This window comes from Anneissia japonica, unplaced genomic scaffold (genome assembly GCF_011630105.1).
Source record: "Anneissia japonica isolate Jap-2015-1 unplaced genomic scaffold, ASM1163010v1 scaffold285010_len649756_cov215, whole genome shotgun sequence".
NCBI lineage: Eukaryota > Metazoa > Echinodermata > Crinoidea > Comatulida > Comatulidae > Anneissia > Anneissia japonica.
This window is the reverse complement of record NW_022699253.1, coordinates 360,233-382,608: the sequence shown is the minus strand read 5'-3', so window position 1 is coordinate 382,608 and position 22,376 is coordinate 360,233. Positions and strand designations below refer to the sequence as shown.

Here is a 22,376-nt window from a genome sequence, read left to right as displayed (position 1 = left end):
TACATTAGTCTTTTTATTTCATTCATTCATTTTCATTCCAGAAGTTGCAAATTCCACTCCTGTTAGCAGAAATATTTTTATATGATAAGCTATACTGGAATAACACCATATTATATGAGCACTATCCATTGTTTTACCTAAATAAATATTTAATGTTTAGGTAATAAGCCTAATATGGAGTGGAGTTAAATAGGTTAGTGGTTGAGATGCTTGCCTTCGTTCACTCCCTAGGCCTCAATAAGACAGCATTGCTCCATCCTGTTAAGTGGCAAGTGCACTTGCTGTTGGATGTGCAGAAAAAAAAAATTTAAAAAATGCTCTTATATTCCTACTAAACTAAACTAAGTTTTTTTTCCACAACTAGGGATTATATTAAGCCCTTATTTAGTACCACAAAAATAAAGTTGGAAATTCAGTAGCCTTCCTTACCATCACAATCGAATCAGCAATAATTTGCTAACAATATGGACTAATGATAATTTGCAATAGACACATCATCACCAAAATGAGACTCATCATTATCGGTCAATATATCATACCATATGTCATTTTGGGACTTCTTGGATCTAAATTGCCTCTGATCATCCATGAAAATTGTCTTATTAATGTCAGATTCAAATTTCATATCTTGTCAAAGCAAGCCATATGATGTACTTTTACTAGAAGGAAATAACACAAAAACTGCACTATACAATATACACTACCGTATATTACTACATACCATATTAACTTAACAGTAAAGGAGTCTGAGAAAAAGGTATTGTTATCATCAGTATTTGGATCCACGACCCCCTGATAAATGCCTTTATTATAACACTGGTCATTTGATTGAACACCTGTATGAATATTATTTCAGGTATATATTCATTCGAAGTACAGTAGAGTAGAGAGACTGGCTGATCCCAGGGAGAACACTAGATGTTAATTATTTAGGAGAGTTGTCATAGGCAATGGGCTGTTACTATAACTTACAGTTTTAACTTGTACCCCTTGTGTCGTTTAATATTTCCACGGGACATATTGTTTAAAGTAAACCAATGGGGAGCATTCCTAAATGTTGTAGTAACAACTCTAACTCTACCAGTAACAACCCACTTATACAGGCAAGTGCATCATGAGGGGGGGGGGGGGTGGTGTGGAAATGCCTATTTCAATGAAAACCTAATGGTAATTTTTAGTATTTTTTTCAGTGGCAATAATCCTCCGAAAAAAATTACATAAGTTAAAATGGTTAATACGTTTCCACATGTAATTTTTTTTTCTTATCACCCCTCTCTCATTAGGAAATGCCAATGTAGCAAACCAATTGCCAACAGCTACAAATGTGTGGGAGTGTTTTTTTAAGAACATTCCTTGAATATTCTTTTAACAAGAAAATTCCAACACCACCAATTAAAGTATATTGGCCTACTCTTGTCATATCAATGTCAAATATGACACGAGACAATTCAGTTTCATTTAATATTCGTTGCCAGGCTTGTTAATTGGCGATTAGAACATACCCTTGGATCTTTTGGCTTTCATAGGAACGCCCACTCAAGGATTTCTGGTTACAGCCTGAATTGAATGTACTGTAGATAGGTTTATAAGCCCAACACCTACACACCTACTTTAATTCACACGGCATGATTTAATCCTAAAAATCCCAACTGTTTTTCCAAAATTTTTATTTTATGCAATTTTAGTTCTTTTGAAGTTTAATTTTAAGATGATTTTACAATAGTTTCTAATTTTCTCAAATGGTGACAGATTTTTGTTTCAGTTACTTAAATAAAGACCACATTGGACATAAGAATCAATCAATCAATTGACCAAATAATCCAACTTTAAAAAGTAGACAGAATTTAAGAGACCTAAGCAGTACTCTTAAGGTCTGCCTGCACTATTAAGTTTTATGTGAAATACCTCTGACTGTTCCATATTTGGATGTGATATGCCCTTATTTGGAATTGATATGACATCTTCATGCCCTTATTTGGAATTGATATGACATCTTCATGCCCTTATTTGGAATTGATATGACGTCTTCATGCCCTTATTTGGAACACAAATCTAGATATTGTGCACAGAGCTCTAAACTGGTGAGGACCCGCCAGGACTGAGAACCAACACAACAGATGCACTTTAATTTTGAAATGCAATAAAATATTAAAGCCTTGTGCAAGTGAAATAATCCTTTAATTCAATAATTTAAATTCAATATTTACATAACATTGCAGACTTTAAAAAAAAAATCATATATTTCATATGAAATAATATTTTTAATAACTTATATACAGTACTAATGAATGTATGCTAGGACAAGGAACTCAAAATATCTTTTGTTGCTTGCACTATGCTATGTATCTCTGCCATTGCACCAAACCCTGAAATGATAAATATAAAGGAAACATGATTAATAATAGTCCAAAAAAAAGTATTAGATAGCTCTCTTGAAATTTTACTATGTAACACATTTAAGGATAGAGTGTGACATTTAACTGTCTCTATTTCTAAATGTTAATGTAAAATTTATGAAGCAATTTTAATATCATCCAAAGGTAATATTAAATACTGTAATACCATACTTAATAAAATGTTGAAACATTAAAAGTCAGTTGGAACCCCTGGGATTACCCATGAATATCATCATAATTTGGATGGTTTATGTTGCAAGAGAACAGGTGATTTGGGTCATCAGAGGGAGGCAGTGGTTTGATTTACCAGGAGGTTCACTTGAAAAAGGGGACTCAGCCAGTGTATAGAAATCCCGTGATTACAGGCCCGGAGTCTTGGCCTGTATGCCAGGATTGAGCACATGAACTTGTGATAGAAAGAAGGGCACTTTATCAAACCTCTATTTGCTCATGAACATTTTCCTATTGTTTTCCATGCTTTCAGTACAATATACCTGTTTATATATTCGATGAACGCATTCCTTTCCGACCCATTTATGTATCAAACTCCTAACCCTACAATTGGTGCCTAAAGCAAAATACCATTATACCACAAACTTCCTATAAAGTCTCATTTTTATTTATGAATAATTTATAATGCATTCATTTACAGTCACTACATGTCTTTCTGTGATGGGTTGAGAATATATATACAATTGGAACAATTTGTTCATCCTACCTGTGTCACCACATGCCAAGTGTTTTTCAATGCAGGGTATCTCTGTGTACCCCCAGCTTTTTAGTGTTTCAATATGGGTATTGGTTACAGGGTGTTGCCACATGTGTGTGTTCATAGCGGGGCAAAAGAGCAAGGGTTTTCCCATATCCCATGCCCTAACAATACATGTCTGAAACGAAATACACCACCATTATTTTTTACAATACTGTACTATCATTAGAGATGTGGTATTCATTGTTATCATAATTATAGTTATTAAAATACACAATGGAAATAAGAATAAAGAAATATATAGAATAAAGAAATATATAAAAAAAAAACATAGGCCTACTTCATATTTTATGATTATAAATAATACATTTTTATTGTAATATGCAAGTAAATGTAATCAATGCCGAGCTTTTGAATCTTATTTTTACAATGGATACTGAATATGGATCACCTGCTGTTCATAAGGTTTTCTATGTACAAGTCTTCTTTCATAAGGGGTATTACAGTATTCAAATGGTTCTCTAGGAATAATTAAAAAAAAATGATTGCTATTCGTAGAGATCATGACCTTCACTGATCATGATATAAAAAACATACAGTACTGTGTAATAGTTTTCTTAAATGGTTTGCTAGGATTAATAAAGAAAAAAGTATAGTCATAATACAGTAATAAAATACAAGAACATTAGTCATAAGATTTTTAGATTAATATAAAATAACTAGTCACAATAAAAAATGTTTATGATGACTACCATATCTCCTTTCTCATTATGACTGGAAAACAGTGCTTTATTGTGATTAGCGAGCTTTTTCTTGATTACTGCATATACAATGACTAGCAAACCCTTTTCCTTGAATTTGACTTTTTAATGACTAGTGAACCTTTATCTTGACTATAACTAGTGATGCTATTGTTATGACCAGCATTTCTTCTCAATGACTACCAAAACTTTCGTGACTATGACTAGCGACCCTCTGGTATATGGTACGCTATAATCATTGGCGGCGCCAGCGGGGTGGCAGGGGGGCTTAAGCCCCCCACCGCCACCGGACAGGTCAAGCCCCCGCCGGACAGAGCTCGTCGGGCAGTCAGACCATAAAACATATAAAAATAGGCCCACATCAAGCCAACACATGTTTGTCACAGTCTGAGAGTGCCATTTTCGGCCATCCAGAAGTTGATATTCTTTAAAAAAAATCTCATTTGGGAGGGGTACCCCCTCTCAACCCCTTCCTCCAGCTCAAGCCTACGAGCTCAAGTCCCCCTGTCGGACAACTTAGCCCCCCCAGAAAATATATCCTAGAGCCGCCACTGGCTATAATTATGACTAACGAACCTGGGATGTAATGAATTGTATGAATAGTGAGTTTGACCCCATTTGATAAACACAATCTATCCAGCATAGGTGATCATTGGGGATCCTACTCTACAAAGGATCGTTATAGGGCTTGGGAAATGGAGCTGAACTACAAAATCAATTGGTGAACGCAATTTCTTTTTTGCTCCAATCCTTTCCACATTTGATACAACAGTACATTACACATTACATTACAGTTTTTGTAATTAACTTGTTTCTGTATTTACTGTAATAACACTATAATTCATATTAATGTCATCATTCAACACTACCTAGAGAAAACGCCATGAAAAGGTCATGTTGCCATGGTTATATGCTGTTGAAAAAATGGTTAGAAGGCTACCTGTAGCAGGGCTAATCTTTTGACACATTATATGCTAGTCACTGATTGAGAAATTACAGTATTATTATTTCCAAAAAACAGTTAAAAATATTTTGGCAATTTTTTTCAATTGCTTTTTTTTTTATCGCAAGCCTATTGAATTATTTTGTTTCATGTGAAAGTAAAATTTTTAATTTTTTAGTTTAAAATGTTAAAAACTTACAAGAAGATTATCACACAACCCCTGTGAAAGCTTCGCTAGTGTGTTGGCATCAAGAGGGGCAATAATCATCAAATCAGCCCATTTCCTCAGTTCAATATGCAAAACTGGGTCGGAAATCTTTGACCATGTCTGAAAAAAGGATTCATACATGCATAATTACATTATTATTATTAAACAGTAAAAACAATTTTTAAAAATTTAAATATATAATATTCAAATTAGGTTTGCTGCAAATCACTGTAAACACAATATAAGCAAATGGATGAACAATAATATCGGTGCTCAAATAGGAACAAGATGTTATAATTGTATCTGGCGGGATTCGAACCTCTCGCTATCAGGGCAAATGTCATATTCATTGACCACAAAGGCCTATAGAGTGACATGCAGAATTAACCCCCAGGCACTTTCTCTCATACATCTGACTGAAATGCTCACATACTGTAGCTATAGATAAGTTAGAAAGGCTTATATGTTGCAGCTTGAAAGTCATAGTAAATAATATTCAAATTAGGTTTGCTGTGCAGCACCGTAAAACAAACAATTTTTCTAAAACATTTTTATGGTTAGATTTTAAATTGAAAGCATGCCTGTGATTTTGACCTGGTTTTTATTTAAATTTGAGTCAAATATACAGTACGCTGCTAATTAATTTTCACCAGTCAATTTTAAAGACGGACGCCTCTTCGAATGGAATGTATGTTGAAAAAGAAAAGGTTAAAAAAAGCAATCATATCTATTGCATGTTATCTATATTTTAATACTATCATTATTCAATTTTGTTGACAATAACATGGCAATAACTGAATCCTTTACAATATAGTACATGGAACATCAAAGAAAATCTGAATCAAGGGATTCGTTGATGAAATAATATCATACTTATATAGTAAATTAAGAAAATAATAGAACAAAACTAGATATGTCTGTAGGAAAGAGAATTTGGCTTTCCTCATAGATATAATAAAAAATGACATTTGAAAATATGAAACTAAATAAAAAAATATATAAAATTACACAAAAAAAGGCACTACTAAAACTTGGGCTTCATGATGCTGTTGAGAGTTAAACCCATACAATATAGAACCAAAAATTGTGAAGTCTGGTGGATTTCGGTGTATGTTTATGTTACAGCAACTTGTATAAATTTTATAGGTTAAGGGAAAAGATTGCCTCTGTATTTCATGGTATAGACTGAAACATATAAGAAAATGTTAATTGTAGCAATTTATGTCATTCAGGCAAACCTTTGCTTTATGCGCTTTGCAGGACTAAGACACATAAATGGAAAGTGTTGTATCCTGTCCTGCCCTGTCCCATCCTTTACTGTCCTAAAACATGTCACGCCAATGATTACAAAACTCTCCTAAACAAGAGACTTGGACTATTCAGTAGTCCAAATCATGTAAATGCCAGGACAATTACTCATAGGCCTACTATAACAAACAACACAACAGAAGTTTATAATTCATCAGTAAATTTTTCATTTGAGCAACTAGCCTTGCCAACTTGTATCAATATGGAAAAAGTTGAGATTTTAATTAATGGAGAATTTATAAGGGATCAGTTTGCAAAAAAGACAGTGTGTGTGATAGGGAAAATTTGTGGTGGCAAATGAAAGGTTTGTGAGTGGGAAAGTTAGTGAGGGGGAATTAAGCATACCATCAAGATGATATATTATGTTTGTATTGTACACAGCTCTCACTATCATTTGGAAACATTTATATGTCCAAGAATATTTCTCACATTGATGGGTAATTATAACAACTCTGACCACATTATTCTAGGATTTTTAACACACACTCAATATTTGAAATTAAGGTTGTAACGCATAAGGTATTGTGTTCAAACACACACCTGACACATAAACATTCAAACCTGTTCTCATGCATGTCAAAAATAATGTGAACACTGAGGAATGTGTCAAATATGACATTGTGATCAGTCATAACTGAGTGAACATGAGCTCATTTAGCAATGAAAGACGCCGCTAAAATGGTTAAAGATAAACTCATCAGTTACTCATATCTTCCATTTATACTTGTGCAACCACAAACCTTTAAGTTTACTATTAATAATTAGACAGAGATTTAAGATATGTCAAAAAGTCATTCTGGTGGATCATCGTTTATTGCGCTTCAGCACATTTGATACGCTTGAGGTAAATAACTAACCTTTTATGATATTTTGGTAGTCTGAAGTTCAAGTAATGGCCTTCAAAATTTCATGTAGAAAATCATCCCTATTACTTTTACAATCAACCAGTGAAGACCTTACCCACCGCCATCAAACCTTACTCAAAGACACCAAGAATTTTGTTGTTTATAATGCCTAGAGTACTGATGGTAGAATGTTTGCTTTAATTATACCAAGGATAGAAATCAAAATCAAACGATTGATTCGAATCGATACGGATCTAAAGGCACTGGTAAACATGTAAATGTGTGAACTGCGGGTATTGAGGATCCTGAGTTTCTGAAACAATTTTATTTTTTAAAATTTTATTGTTATCCTGATTAAAAACATTTCCTCGAGTGGACTGTAAACTTCTGTGGTCCTCCCATGGATTGTGTCTGTCAACAAATCAGAAAGTAAAAAAAAAAATAATACCTCATGATATAATATATTTATTTTTTGATCTCACCATTGTATTTATGAATGATGTTCATGTATTTCTTGTTCTGAAATAATTGTAATTTATTGATTATCTTCAGTGGAATTTATTAAAAATGCATTAGTTTAAAAACAATATTGATTGTTTTGATACTGTTATTGCTTGTTTTGATACTGTACATTAGGCCTTTATTTTTGTCTATGTTTTTTAACTTTTATTAAGCTTTGTATTTATGGTTTTATATTTCTGTATTTTTACACTATTGATTCTATTGTAAGCTCTTTATTTCAATCTTGAATTGTATTTTGAGCCTTTTTATACCAGAATAAATAAAAAAAAATAAATAAATAAATTTTTTTATTTCATTGGATTGGAATTATTCGGTGTAAACACCAAGGATAGCTCACAAAAGTCTAGAAGACTTATTTCTAGTGGGGTCCTTCTAGTGGTGATTGGGCAGTACACGGGGAGACAATCCCCTACACTTTTCTGAAGAGTCTACTTTGTTCTTTAACGTGCACATGGGCCATAAATGCATAGGCGACCAACGGCCTAAACGTCTCATCCGAAAGAAGGTGCGCCATTGTAACTTGTATTTCAGCTCTCCAGCTGAAACATGAGGAGAGGCAGCGATGGGAATTGAACCGGGGACCTAGAGATCTCCACGGTTCAGCACACACACAGTGGCTACCACCAGATTAGCCGACTGAGCTAAGCTGCTCTCATAACATTTTGTCGACTAAACTTGTTTACATGATATTGTACTTATGTAAAAGAAAAGAAACTGTATTATTTAATTTGTCAAAAGTTTTATTTTTAATCATTTTGCATTTTATTTATTAATTATATTTAATCTTTTTCAAACTGATAAATTGTTTGTTTGGATGCTCGATTGGTTCCAATGTGTTTGTGTTATTTTTAATTTCATAAGTGAAATGATTCTGATACTTAATAACTTAACTTCTATTTTGATTATATTTATTAAAATAACTTATTTCTGTTCTTCACTTTCTGGTTTTTATTTTATTAATTTCACAAATGAAACACTTGATTAATTATTTTGAGGATAATATAAATAAAAATTACGCTTATTTTCTGAACTATTTAGAAATAAAATATGCCTTGTGTTCTTTCTTGCATTGTTCTACTGAATTTCCACTTGTGTGAAAAAAATGGAAAAAGGTAATTATTCAAAGGAGGAAAATTTAAGTTTGAATGATTTGAATAATTAGGAAAATATGTTACTTATAGAAATTGAAACTTATTTTTCTGCTCTTCCTTCAGTATTTTTTTAATTATAAGGAAAATATTTCACTTGTTGAAACTCAAACTTTTTTTTCTGTTCTTCACTTATTTTTTTTTTTCAACTTTACTTCTATTTTATATGAATTATAAGGAAAATATTTTACTGGTTAAATTTCTCAATGGAGATGATTGTTTAAATTATTTGAAGAAAAGCTAAAAAAAAAATACTTATTTTCTAAACTATTAAGAAATATTTATACCCTGTTTCTGTCTTGCTTTGTTTCCACTTTACTTTGAAGAAAATGGAAATTTAAATTGAATTACACTGTAGACATGCATTGTTTAGAAATGCCTTATGATTGGCCATACCTACACATTTTAGGACATTTTAAGTATCAGGCCCACCCCCTCGTTTCCAAGAAAGCAGAGAGGGGTGGGTAGGGGCTTCATACAGAGAAAATATGGTACATATAGTTAATTAATACTTAAAAAAGAGCAGATCAAGCCTATTCTAACTTATAAGTCAGTCGTGTCGCTTGAAATGTTATTTCTCTCAAATGCTTTCAGAAATGTTTATTTCTTTGACGAATGTCTATCAAAATAGCATTACAAACAAGTTCTTCAAACACAATAGTTATTCATCGTGTCCATACTGTACTGCTGATGTGTAATTTTCTTTTTCTTCCACTTTCAAATTTTTTTAAAAATAGGAAGGGTGGCTGGCTGGGAAACCTTGGATCTGCCTCTGAAATACTCACCATAGAATTTTTTTCAATTTATCCCAGTAATCATAATTCTGCTTTACATATTTCATGCAAACTAACATTCATAAAAAAAAATGATTTATTTAATCTACAGTGCTGATTAGTTGTGACGTATTCAAACTAATAATATAGTCTATTTGTACCTTTACAGTACTTTTAAAATCAATCAAGAGGTTTTCCTTTTCTCCTCTTTTTGAATTTCACTTTTGTGCAAGTAGCATTGAGACTCCATTATTGTGAGTGGAAATACTACCGTCTAACTTACAATCAAACAGGACTAAGGAGATAAGAAGCACATAAGACATAGTTACCATTTTTATTTCACAAACATAAAGTTGATTTAATACTTAATTTATCATTATCATGATGTCATGTCGAGATAGTGTCAAGTAACATCAGAGTTCTAAAACATGTGGCATCCGTGTCCAAGCTGTATAATTATTGTTTAATAATGGCTATATAACAACATTGAATTGACAGAACTTTATTTCTTTGAAAATTAGGAAAAACAGGAATTTATGTATGCAGATAATATTGAACACTAGTATATACGACGGGTCTTATTAATATACAAAAAGAAAAAAATCATTTATAGTAGAAATTGTGCAATTTTGTTTCAAATTTTAACAACGTAAAGTACATTGTTTTTATGATAAATTTAGCCCCTATATAATCAATGGAGTGGTTACTGAGATGGTTACGAAATATGCAAGAAATTGCATTTGTACTCAGTATTGGTCCGGAAATACGCACCGAACTTGGAACAGAGCACAAGTGAAGAGACAAAATTCATGGGAGTCATTCGTTGATTTTGTTCTTTCCACTCGCTTTGAAAAGTGGGGTTTTAACTATAAAAGACTGGTGAAAAGTGGAAAGGACAACTGATATGATGTCCCTTTACTTTGAAAAGTAGGGGACCACTTGCTTTGAAAAGTGGGGTTTTAACTATAAAAGATTGGTGAAAAGTAGATCATATCATATCAATTGTCCCCCTACTTTGAAAAGTTAGGAGATGTGTCCCTTGTTCCCCACCGATCGACACCCATGAGCATACGCACACAGTATACTGATCATATCACTATAGCAATCGATGACTGCTACAACTGATTATCAAACTGACATTAAAAGACAGTCATTTACTTTTAAAGCAATTAGTAGAGCCGCATACATCGTACACTAGCGGAAAATTATTATACTTAGGTTAGATTTAATGCATTCCAAGCACTAAATCTAGCCTTCGTATAATAATTTTCCTATAGTGTACTATGCGCAGCTCTACTAATTGCTTATTACTATACAAGAAAATAGCTGTCTTATTGTTTCCAAATGAATAAAAGTAAGTTCTCAAATTTCAGTAAAACAGACCTTAGGTTATTTTTTTGCTAATTTAGTGACTTCTGAAGTCTTATAACATGCAAAATACTAAAACATATACCGTATCAATTTTGTAAAAATATGAGAAAAAAAAACTCAAAAATTCAATACAGAATTGAACTGTTCATTAAAAAGAATCAAATAAGTTATTAACTTCCAATGAAAAAAAGATCAAAATACTGTAATTCAGTTTTCACCCGAGAAAACTGTCTCAGGTATCTATGATTTATAGTCGTTTTCAGTTAATACAAAAATACTCAAATTGATTACCAGGTATTATTTAAAAGGCCTAATGTAAAAGAACATAGGAATGCTATGCTGTTAAATGGTTTGCATTTTAATTATTTTAATTTTCAATTGAGAGCTAATGATTTATTAAATATATTTTTCTAATTTGATTTTTAGGTGATCGCAGATGGCAGAAGTTTTTTAGCATAATGTATACAGTACTTCATTAAATTTAAATATATTATCTTGTTTATTACATCTGGATTGATTTATTTTGCCATCTTCATTTCTCATGAGGATGAAGAGAGGAAGCATGAATTTTTTATTTTACTCTAAAGGACATATGATTTTTATGAATCAAGTAAATTTAATTCAGAAATATCATAAATTTGTCAAAATATGTATTTCTAAAGATAGCCTGTCAATTTCATGAATAATTGCCACACTGTCACTTCTAACAAGAACTACATACTTTAAGTAAAAAAAAAATTGTTATATTTTTTTTTATTAAGACAAATACAATAAAAATGTGCAGAATTTATAGTGCACTGTTATACTCTGACATAAATCTATAGAAGATTGTGTACTTTGTGTTACAAATTCAAACTTACTTATTATTATGATCATTAAATTATCATTATTATTTACAATTAATAACATCAGACTGTCTGAAAGCCCCTAAACATTAATTAACACCAGGGCACACTTAATGATTAATACATATTTTAAAATAAATTATGGCTATTAAAATGTACATGTTTATGTGAACTTTTAACTTACCATCCATTCATCTTCATCTCGAAATACTTGTACTTCAAGTTTTGAGGGATCAAAAAAGTGGGTTGCAGAATTTGTACAAACAACCTGAATTTCAACCTGAAATGGAAGAATTGGAGCACGAAAGCCCCCTCGGACCCCCACTAGGGGCCCCTAGATTTTGTTCGGGGGTCCTATGCGTCCCCTTGTCCCCGCATCTGTTTGCTCGCTCCGTCGAAAACTTATACATACACACACACACACACATGTATATATATACACACACATGTAATTTCGGTAAATCATTGCTCCAATCACAACAACATCGTCATATGCTTCCCCCATCAAATCCTAACAACAGAAAGTTAAGACATAATTCACTCATCACCTCACAACGTTGCCGTAGCAAAAGGTACCAGATTTCACCAATCCCATATATTACCAGGCTGCTCAATACCTGATCCTCTCCGGTCTGTCGCCTGTCTTGCTCTTGGGGGACCAATGCCACATCGGCCTGCGGGTCCGTATATTGTTGGTTTTACAGTATGAGAATTATTATTATTTATATTTTATTTTTATATTTATTTTTTTTTAATGTAATTTTTTATGTTATTTGTAAATATTCTTTCTTGATTTATAAATACGTATTTTAATGTTTTTGTGCAATTTCATAATTTATAATTTTTGCCTATATATTTTGGTAAATGCAATGATTTAAGCCTTTGGCTACTTTTTATATTATATATACCAGAGTTATAGTTTTCATGGTGCGGTATAAGACAATATGCTAGAGATTTGTTTTCACCAGCAAAAAATCTCACGTCACTTTGTTCAGTGTACCATCGGCACACTGCGCTACAGTAATGATGATGGTGCAATGATAATGGTATGTTTGATGTTAATGATGGTGACATAAAGATGGTGGTGGTGGTGATTATGATGATGATGGTGGTGATGAAGATGACGACGAATATGATAAGGGGTGGACTCATAGGGGGCCCAGCCGGCCCGGGCCCCCTAAATTTTTCAAAAATTTGAGAAAAAAAGAAAATTCTACTAATTTTGAGTCTCAAAGTGCCATTTCCGGCCATCTGGAAGTGCCATAATCATAAATTTTCTTACTTCAGCCCCAACCATGGTGGGGCTGACGTAGCATAGACCCGCAAGCTGTGAAAGTCCCTCCCTGGGCCCCTCTATTTCAAATTCCTCAATACACCACTGATGATCATGATGATATTATGTAGTCGGTGATGATGATGTTTCTTTATTCATGATCACAATGATTAACATAATTATGAAATCTTCCATCTTCAATAAATTATCCAAAGATCAAACTAGACTAGAGTTTAAATTCAAATTTTTTATCTGCAAACATGAGAACAATGTACATTGTTGTTTTTGATACATTTGCATCAAAGACTAATACACTCTGCCTGTAATCCAGTATCATAATTTCTTGAGTCTCTATAAAATGTATTTGTACAGGGATATAAATGTTTGGACCTTATGTGGGGTGTATTTTCCCAAAGGTGGTTGATTAGGCGAAGTTACTGTGTCATATTATGCTTTAGATTCCTTCATAATCTTCCTAAATTTGCAAAATTTTGGATGGTAGCCAGCATGTCAAATGAAGATGACATCAAAGCGGTTTGTGAGTACATATACCTGGTTGAGCTTGCACAGTTCTGTAACCAACTGTGGGATCTTGATAGATGCAACACTCCCTGTGCAACCAACTAGAAGGTGTTTAATTGGTCTGTTGATAGTTCTGCTCAATGGACTTGCTGCTTCATTCATCATCTAATCTGGGAAACCAAAACCACTATAGATATAATTATTGGAATTAAAAAGAAACATTGAACAAGGTGTATTATACTATTAATAAGTTTTTAATGGTAAGAAAAAGAAAACGAGTTTGCCTTACAGTATTCAAAATGCACACTTATATTTACAATTTTAAAAACTAATTACGAACCACAAAAAATGTGATTTGAAAAAGATGGAAAGCTAATATGGTAATTTCAATTATTAATGTCATCATGATATATGTATTGAAAATTTTCACAGGGTAAAATAATGCCACACTAATCCATTGTAAATTTTTATCTTTATTTTTATCACCGAATTTAACAAAGGCAATCATTGCGATTGCTGTTTACCACTTTGGTTTGGTTTGGCTGGTTGAAGGCGGTTGGTCTATTATCAATCAAGTGTTACAGGAAAACAAATGATTTTATGGATTCATTTGGTAATTAACTGTTTGATTGTATTATCCCTATTACATAACTTTAAGGCATAATTTACATAAAGAAACTGTTAAATGACATTAGCTCGGAGCACGAAAGCCCCCTCGGACCCCCACTAGGGGCCCCTAGATTTTGTTCGGGGGTCCTATGCGTCCCCTTGTCCCCGCATCTGTTTGCTCGCTCCGTCGAAAACTTAACGCTCGCTTCGCTCACTTATTAGGGGCCCCAATAAGAGTCTGCGCCAGGGCCCCACAAACTCTGTGACGCGGCACTGTATGTCCTGATAGATCTGTCTCTGCTCTCTGCAAGCACTAGATGACGCGATGCAGACTGAGCGGATTTTCCTTGTGTTGAGTTCTCCTTGCACTGCCTTCCCCTTTTGTTGCATTCTCCTTGGAATCGAGTCAGATAATGACTATTAGCGCAGCAATATTCTTACTGTATTATTATTGTAATTATTATATGTTTTTAAAATCAATATTGATCTGTCAACATTGTATGAATAGCATTGATGTATTAAAGTATTGTATGTCAAGTATATTACCATGAATTATTAAAATCTCATAAGCCCTTATCAAAGTCAATGTCCAAATAATGACTGAAGAATGATTAGTGCGGGTAAGTTATTAATAATGAATGATAAACATAGATTATTTCCATTGTCCGATAAAAAGTTGTAAGAAAATCATTGATTGCCGACAAATTCTTCACACATGTTTTATTTATGGTTTAAGTTCAATTTTAATCAGGTAATAAATAATTTTCATAATGCAAATATGTAAACTCTTAAACCAACAGCAAAGTAAATTCATAGTTGTTTATTCTGGCATTGTAGCATCAAGAAAAAATTTGCTGACCACTGACCATCTATTGGAATCTGCTTAAAAGCAAAGGTGATAGATTTTGGTGGTTTCGGGTTTAACCCTGTAAAGCATGTAAAGATTTTGCAAACTGAAAGTGCTTTAATATAGAGCTAGAACAAGCAAAAATTTACTTGCAATCGGTGTCCTTTGTCTAAATCCAAGACTGACACTGTATCATCAAGAACTTTTAACTGTTACCAGGATAGGAAGCTGGCTGGTTTAAGCCATCTAAACTTGAATTAGCCTTATGTGCGGTATTGTTATGCAAATGAGCCAGATAAACACAATCTGCACATGCTCAGAAAAACAAAACTTTCCTTAGCCACACCATGGCCACACTGCGTATCGGCTAGGCGTACAGCTAGGCCTAGCCGATAATTACGCTACGGTAAAACAAAGCAAAATAAGGGTACTAATTTTACTTGGCTTGCAAATCAATCATACTTACACACTTAAAAACAAACTAGTCTACCAATAAAATCACCTGCAAGTTGAGATATAAGGCAAGTATGTCTACATCTTTGATTTTAAATTGATGTGATAAGGCTAGCCTAGACCCGGCCTAGACCATGTCTAACCGCTAATAAAAATACAGAAAAAAGACCCAAAACAAATTAGAATGAAGTTATCAACTAGTGTATTAAAATTATTCACATACTTACTACTTACCTATATAAAATTAAAATGTATTGCTTACAAATGCCAATATTTGGATTTTAACACGCCTTTTCCACGAGTGGTGACAAACAGCCTAAATCAGTGGTGCAACAAACAAAAATAAGATAAGCTAGGCCTAGCTGCTGTATGCCTATCCGATACGCAGTGTGGTAAAGGAAGTTTTGTTTTTCTGAGCATGTGCAGATTGTGCTTATCTGGCTCATTTGCATAACAATACCGCACATAAGGTTAATTCAAGTTATATGGAAAACCAGCCAGCTTCCTATCCTGGTAACAGTTAAAAGTCCTTGGTATCATATCATATCATTGCCAAATATTAAAACAAAAAAGGGTCTATGTGGCAGGATTTTCTTAGAAAATATTGCATTACCCAGAGTATCATCCATAAAATATCTTGGTATAATCGTAAATAATAAATTAGCATGGGGCGTACAGTAGACCACATCATCACACTGTGTTTCTTTCAATATTTCATGTGATTTACAGTTCAATAATAATATTGTATACTTTGAGGTTTGACATAAGTTTATGGATGGTCATAGTAGACATCTGTTACTGTAGCTCTTAATATGGAATGGGGAAGCCATTTCAAACCTAAGTTTAGGTGCTATGATAAGTAAACCTATACTATTATGTACACATTTACTGTATTTCATGCAAACTGTTGGTACATCTGGACCCTCTTTGTGTGTAGTCCAATTATTGTCAAATGTGTACATATGTATTTTAATATATGGTTTATGATATAATACACACATACTGTACAGGGTCGAAATGGCTCTCTCATTCCATATTAAGAATTTAATAATGATATGGTTTTGCTTCATTCCTGAAGATGACCCAATAAAGGTCGAAACATTGAATCATGGCCTCCTCTTTATTTGAAGTAATGTTCTATGTTAATTTAAACATAATCAGTGCATCTGTTGGTTAATAATGATATAATAATAACTATTATTTTATGATCATTTATTTTGCCTTTATGCAAGCACATGTCCTAAATGATAAATTCTGAGAGTTTACCAGCATAATGATTAATGCACGGTTATAATTAATCAAGATAACAGACTTATATCATTACTGTATATGGTCAATTATATATTGATTCCATTAGTCATTTTGAAAGTTGCAAGTTGTTGATAGCCAACTAAAATTCTCCATCCTTTTTTAGACCTAGCAGTAACAGGCTTGAGATTTCATTACTGGAGGAGTGTTCTGAAATCAGGACTTAATCCAGCAGGAATTAAATGGGGATCGTAGGATTGTGTGTAATGACAGCATGACAAATTTCATCAACAATAAATCCAAACATTTAAGATTCCTTCTGTGTAGCAGCGCAAGTTTCAAAGAAAACCATGAAGCTTGTTCAAAAGCAGTTCATCTTCTATGTAGGCAGGACTTTTCTATTTTGTAATTAGCTTGATCTCCTCTCCCATCAGTGTCAGATGCGAGCATTTTAGTTTGGATACATATTTTAAAATGTTAATTTAATGATGTCTAGAAATTAATTGAAAAAAAAACCAAAAAAAAACCAAGATCTATTTTGCCAGACAGTACAGTTTAATCTATGAGTATTTCAATATATTTAACTCTGTAGATTTTCTAAAGGTTTTCTCACAGTATCAAATACAGTAATTACCATAAACGACGGTGTTTATTCCGAAGAGGTACTTATGACTGTACAATATATTGAAGTGAAAGTACTATAACCGAGAGCCCAGTGTACAGTACACAAATTGGCTCATGTGTACTTTAAAACACAGTACATCTGTCGAGATGCGTAGGAAGTGTACTGTAGTGGCACCAGTTACCTTAAGAGTATTAATCACCTGCACCCTTAGTAGACCAGTTAAAACAATAGTCAGACTTATCCAGGTATCATAGCGCTTGAGACATGGATCTAACCCCAGCCCTACTCATCTCAACAGATATACTGAGTTCTTTACAGTGTACATGGCCCAAAAAATGTATGCTGATTCTGTAGGTATTAGTAGAACATACCATTTCAGTGAGTGCGGCTGATACCAACACATAAATTTACTAATACATTAGATATATAAATGACCATAGTAATCAATAAAATAGGTCAATGTGACAAATATGGAATGTCTACATCATTCACAACATTTCTGCATATATAATTCAGGTTTTACTGTATAAGCTTTATCAGTACCTTACCTGCTATTATTAACAGTATAAACAAAATTATTGTCTCAGATTTGAATTTCTTCTTCAGTTTGTCTTTTATTTACAAATATCTTCTACAATTATAGGTAAACGTAACAGTATTCAATATTGTGTAGAACAATCTTGTATATATGGCACTACTTGAGTATTTGGCTGACTGGGCTTCAGAGAATGACCTAAACATTATGATATCCCTGGGCGGATCCAGAGGGGAAGATTGTCGCTGAAATCAGTGGCGGCACCAATGGGGGTGCAACAGGGGCTTAAGTCCCCAATGAAAGCCACCATTGGACAAGTAAAGGCACCCCCCACCCATTTTGGTAAATAGTCATTCAGTCTTTTTTTCTTTTGGTAGTCAATCTAATATTATTTTTAGCTTCAAGTTTCTAAAAAGTAGGAGGGTGACAAGGCAAAAGACAGTTCCCCACATCATTTAAACTTGTGTCATTTACAAGTGTGCATTTTCCTTTCTTCTCCCCTCCTGCAAATATCTGAACCCACCGCAGTACCTAATATCCTTGCGAATGGCAGCCATTTTGAGAGTCTAGGTTAAATATAAAAAGCTTTCTTCCGGTCTCAATTTTAGTATGGTCAGCAGTCAGTGATTGTCTTTTAATGCACACAAAGCCATAATCAAGGTTTTACAACCAGCATTTCTCTAAATAGGCTTACAATTACAATTTCTACCAGCGGTATATTTCTCCATTAAATACCGCCACTATTTCTCAGCTTCTGTATCAAAGTTTATACCACTGGCAAGAGGGGGGGGGGGGGTGATGAATGATTGACAGAATGTCCAATTTACTTTTAAATTCCAACCTTAAAATACGACCTTCTGCACCGTCATTTTCCCTGGATTTTAAGATCATAAATGTGTAATGACAGCATGACAAATTTCATCAACAATAAATCCAAACATTTAAGATTCCTTCTGTGTAGCAGCGCAAGTTTCAAAGAAAACCATGAAGCTTGTTCAAAAGCAGTTCATCTTCTATGTAGGCAGGACTTTTCTATTTTGTAATTAGCTTGATCTCCTCTCCCATCAGTGTCAGATGCGAGCATTTTAGTTTGGATACATATTTTAAAATGTTAATTTAATGATGTCTAGAAATTAATTGAAAAAAAAACCAAAAAAAAACCAAGATCTATTTTGCCAGACAGTACAGTTTAATCTATGAGTATTTCAATATATTTAACTCTGTAGATTTTCTAAAGGTTTTCTCACAGTATCAAATACAGTAATTACCATAAACGACGGTGTTTATTCCGAAGAGATACTTATGACTGTACAATATATTGAAGTGAAAGTACTATAACCGAGAGCCCAGTGTACAGTACACAAATTGGCTCATGTGTACTTTAAAACACAGTACATCTGTCGAGATGCGTAGGAAGTGTACTGTAGTGGCACCAGTTACCTTAAGAGTATTAATCACCTGCACCCTTATTGCGTAGAACAATCTTGTATATATGGCACTACTTGAGTATTTGGCTGACTGGGCTTCAGAGAATGACCTAAACATTATGATATCCCTGGGGCGGATCCAGAGGGGAAGATTGTCGCTGACATCAGTGGCGGCACCAATGGGGGTGCAACAGGGGCTTAAGCCCCCAATGAAAGCCACCATTGGACAAGTAAAGGCACCCCCCACCCATGTTGGTAAATAGTCACTCAGCCTTTTTTCTTGTTTTGGTAGTCAATCTAATATTATTTTTAGCTTCAAGTTTCTAAAAAATAGGAGGGTGACAAGACAAAAGACGGTTCCCCACAACTTGTGTCATTTACAATTTAGAGTGCATTTTCCTTTCTGCTCCCCTCCTGCAAATATCTGAACCCACCGCAGTACCTCATAGCCTTGCGAATGGCAGCCATTTTGAGAGTCTAGGTAAAGGTTAACTATAAAAAGCTTTCTTCCGGTCTCAATGTCTTTTAATGCACACAAAGCCATAATCAAGTTTTTACAACCAGCATTTCTCTAAATAGGCTTACAATTACAATTTCTACCAGCGGTATATTTCTCCATTAAATACCGCCACTATTTCTCAGCTTCTGTATCAAAGTTTATACCACTGGCAAATTCAGAGGGGGGGGGGGATGAATGATTGACAGAATGTCCAATTTACTTTTAAATTCCAACCTTAAAATACGACCTTCTGCACCATCATTTTCCCTGGATTTTAAGATCATAAATTTTTCCTATAATACAGATGCAAATACTGTAGTAGATTTAAAATCAACCTTTTCACTAAGCCATGCACCTTGGATATTAATAAGTTCCCACAAAACAACAGCATAAATGTACCTCTATATAATGACAGTGCAAACATATATACCTGTATATCAAAACATGTTTTTGCGGGACAAGTTTTTATTTCTGGCCCCCACTTCCGCTGGTTGGTTGTTTATTTTGATCATTGACATTATTGGAAAGGTCCTTCATGCTCAAGGACAATTTTTATGTTTGTATGCCTGTACTGTAGCATGGTGGTTAAGATGCCTGCCTTTCAATCACAGTATTCTAGGTTAAAAATCCTGTGATAAACTAACATTTATTCTCACAAATTAATTCCCTAGAGTAAGCCTCAAAACGAGACTTATCTTATACACATCTAGATGTGTATAAGAGACAGGATATAAGCTGACCTTCTAAACTAAGAAATGTCACCTTTTATGATAGTTAAACAAATAAAATAAAAATGTTTATGAACTAATATATTGATGATGAATTCATAAATTTAAAAACACAGCTACTAAATACCAAGACTTTTAGGAGCCATATACTTGATATGAAACTTGTGATATTAAAATAGAACAGATTTAAATCCATTTCATTATCTATTTCAACTGGGAGGCCCAGTCAATCAGTGAATTTATCTACTGTAGACTTGCATGAGCATAAATACTGTATATTCTGGTGGAGATGTTGTTATATTTTAAATACTGTACAAACATAATCAGTGATGGATTCAAGGGGGGAGGGGGCCAGCCAGCCCAGGGCCCATCCTAAATTATTTCAAGTTGTTAAAAAAATTGAAAAAAAAAAAAAAAAAAATCCAATCAAACTTCCAGCCATAATCATATTTTCTTAACTCAGCCCCACCCTTGGTGGGGCTAGCATACTGTAGACCCTCCATCTGTAAAAGTCCCTCTCTAGGCCCCTCAATTTTAAATTCCTGGATCCGCCACTGATAATGTGTTGAAGAAGTTCATTGGATTTGATAATAAATAATTGCTTGTATATTGAAAAAGAAAAACTCACAAAACTAAAATTAAAGAACCAGCCACAGACATAATAATTTACTTTCCAATAATAATAAAACAATACAATACTGTATTAACTATGATTATACTGTACTTTAAGAATATTCTGACTTTAGAAAAAAATCTGCAACACTTTAAAAAAAAAATGGTATAATAGTAGGTCAACATTTGGGTCCCATTAATATTAGATCACAAACGAATATAGCAAAGTTAATCACGGTTGCAGACTATCATACTCAGTAACCTGATACAGTACTGTAGAATTCCTCAACATTTATCTTTTAAGTTTCAGTACAAACACTAATAAAAGAACCACATGTTTGAATCTAGGGCATAAAAAGGGAATCCTCTGGAGGCCCCAGTTTCCAACATTGAACTTTTCTGCAAAAATTACCTCTTTGAAATTCTGACTTCACCACTGCTGAATTTGTTTTATGATATTGTATAAATCAATACCTTTCTATGAAATTTGTAATTGATATTGATTTTGGTTGGCTGAATATTCACTGGCCTGTCACATTTATACAGCATTTTGATCATTAATTTTCAAATAAACATCAAATAGTAGCTACATTTTAAAATACTGCAGGACACAGAGACCTAGTTCGATGATTCATAAACGTGTCATACACCCTCAGATTTCCATGTCATCCAAAGCCGCTGAGAGCGGCAGTGGCCCCTTTTGGCAGCAATTGGGCCCATTGGTTGGGACCCATTGGTATGCAGCTCCAGCGGGATCAAGAGACATCCTTAATGGGGGATCAGGGCGAAGTGCCAACCCCCGGAAGCTACGGCCTTTTAACAGATTAGAGGACTAATTTAATCGATTATACTGTAGAGTGCTTAATTTCACCAGGTCATGAAAAATAAAGTATAGAAACATAAAAAGTAAAAGCTATCCTTCCATTTATTTAAACATAGAGCTGAAAAGATTCATAACATACGTGGTAGGCCTAAACATGATGATAAATATCCTAAATCAGCATTGAAATTGTTGTGAAGTCACAGAAAATGTTTATAATATGTTGATACTACCAAATATTATGGAAAAACCTCAAGCATTCAATGTTTTTAAATTATAATTAGTCCTATAGGCCTATGGTTATAGAAAAAAGATATGCTGTATACTTACATTCTGCTTGTATTTGAAC

At 33.6% G+C, this 22,376-nt stretch overlaps 1 protein-coding gene across 2 annotated transcripts in view; it reads right to left on the bottom strand.

Annotated features, from left to right (window-relative positions):
- Window positions 1–1,717: 1,717 nt before the first annotated feature.
- LOC117102916 (phosphopantothenoylcysteine decarboxylase-like) overlaps window positions 1,718–22,376 on the bottom strand; it is a 22,018-nt gene continuing 1,359 nt past the window's right edge. Inside the window, exons 1-6 of one of the 2 annotated variants that reach the window (XM_033243369.1) lie at window positions 15,768–15,921; window positions 13,655–13,794; window positions 12,014–12,109; window positions 5,009–5,137; window positions 3,115–3,283; window positions 1,718–2,366 (exon numbers count right to left, since the gene is read on the bottom strand). In XM_033243369.1, the coding sequence (XP_033099260.1) occupies window positions 2,296–2,366; window positions 3,115–3,283; window positions 5,009–5,137; window positions 12,014–12,109; window positions 13,655–13,789 (600 nt within the window). In that variant the 5' untranslated portion in view covers window positions 13,790–13,794; window positions 15,768–15,921 and the 3' untranslated portion in view covers window positions 1,718–2,295. Of the gene's footprint in view, window positions 2,367–3,114; window positions 3,284–5,008; window positions 5,138–12,013; window positions 12,110–13,654; window positions 13,795–15,767; window positions 15,922–22,376 lie in introns of those variants that run through there. The other variant, XM_033243368.1, reaches the window with a different exon arrangement.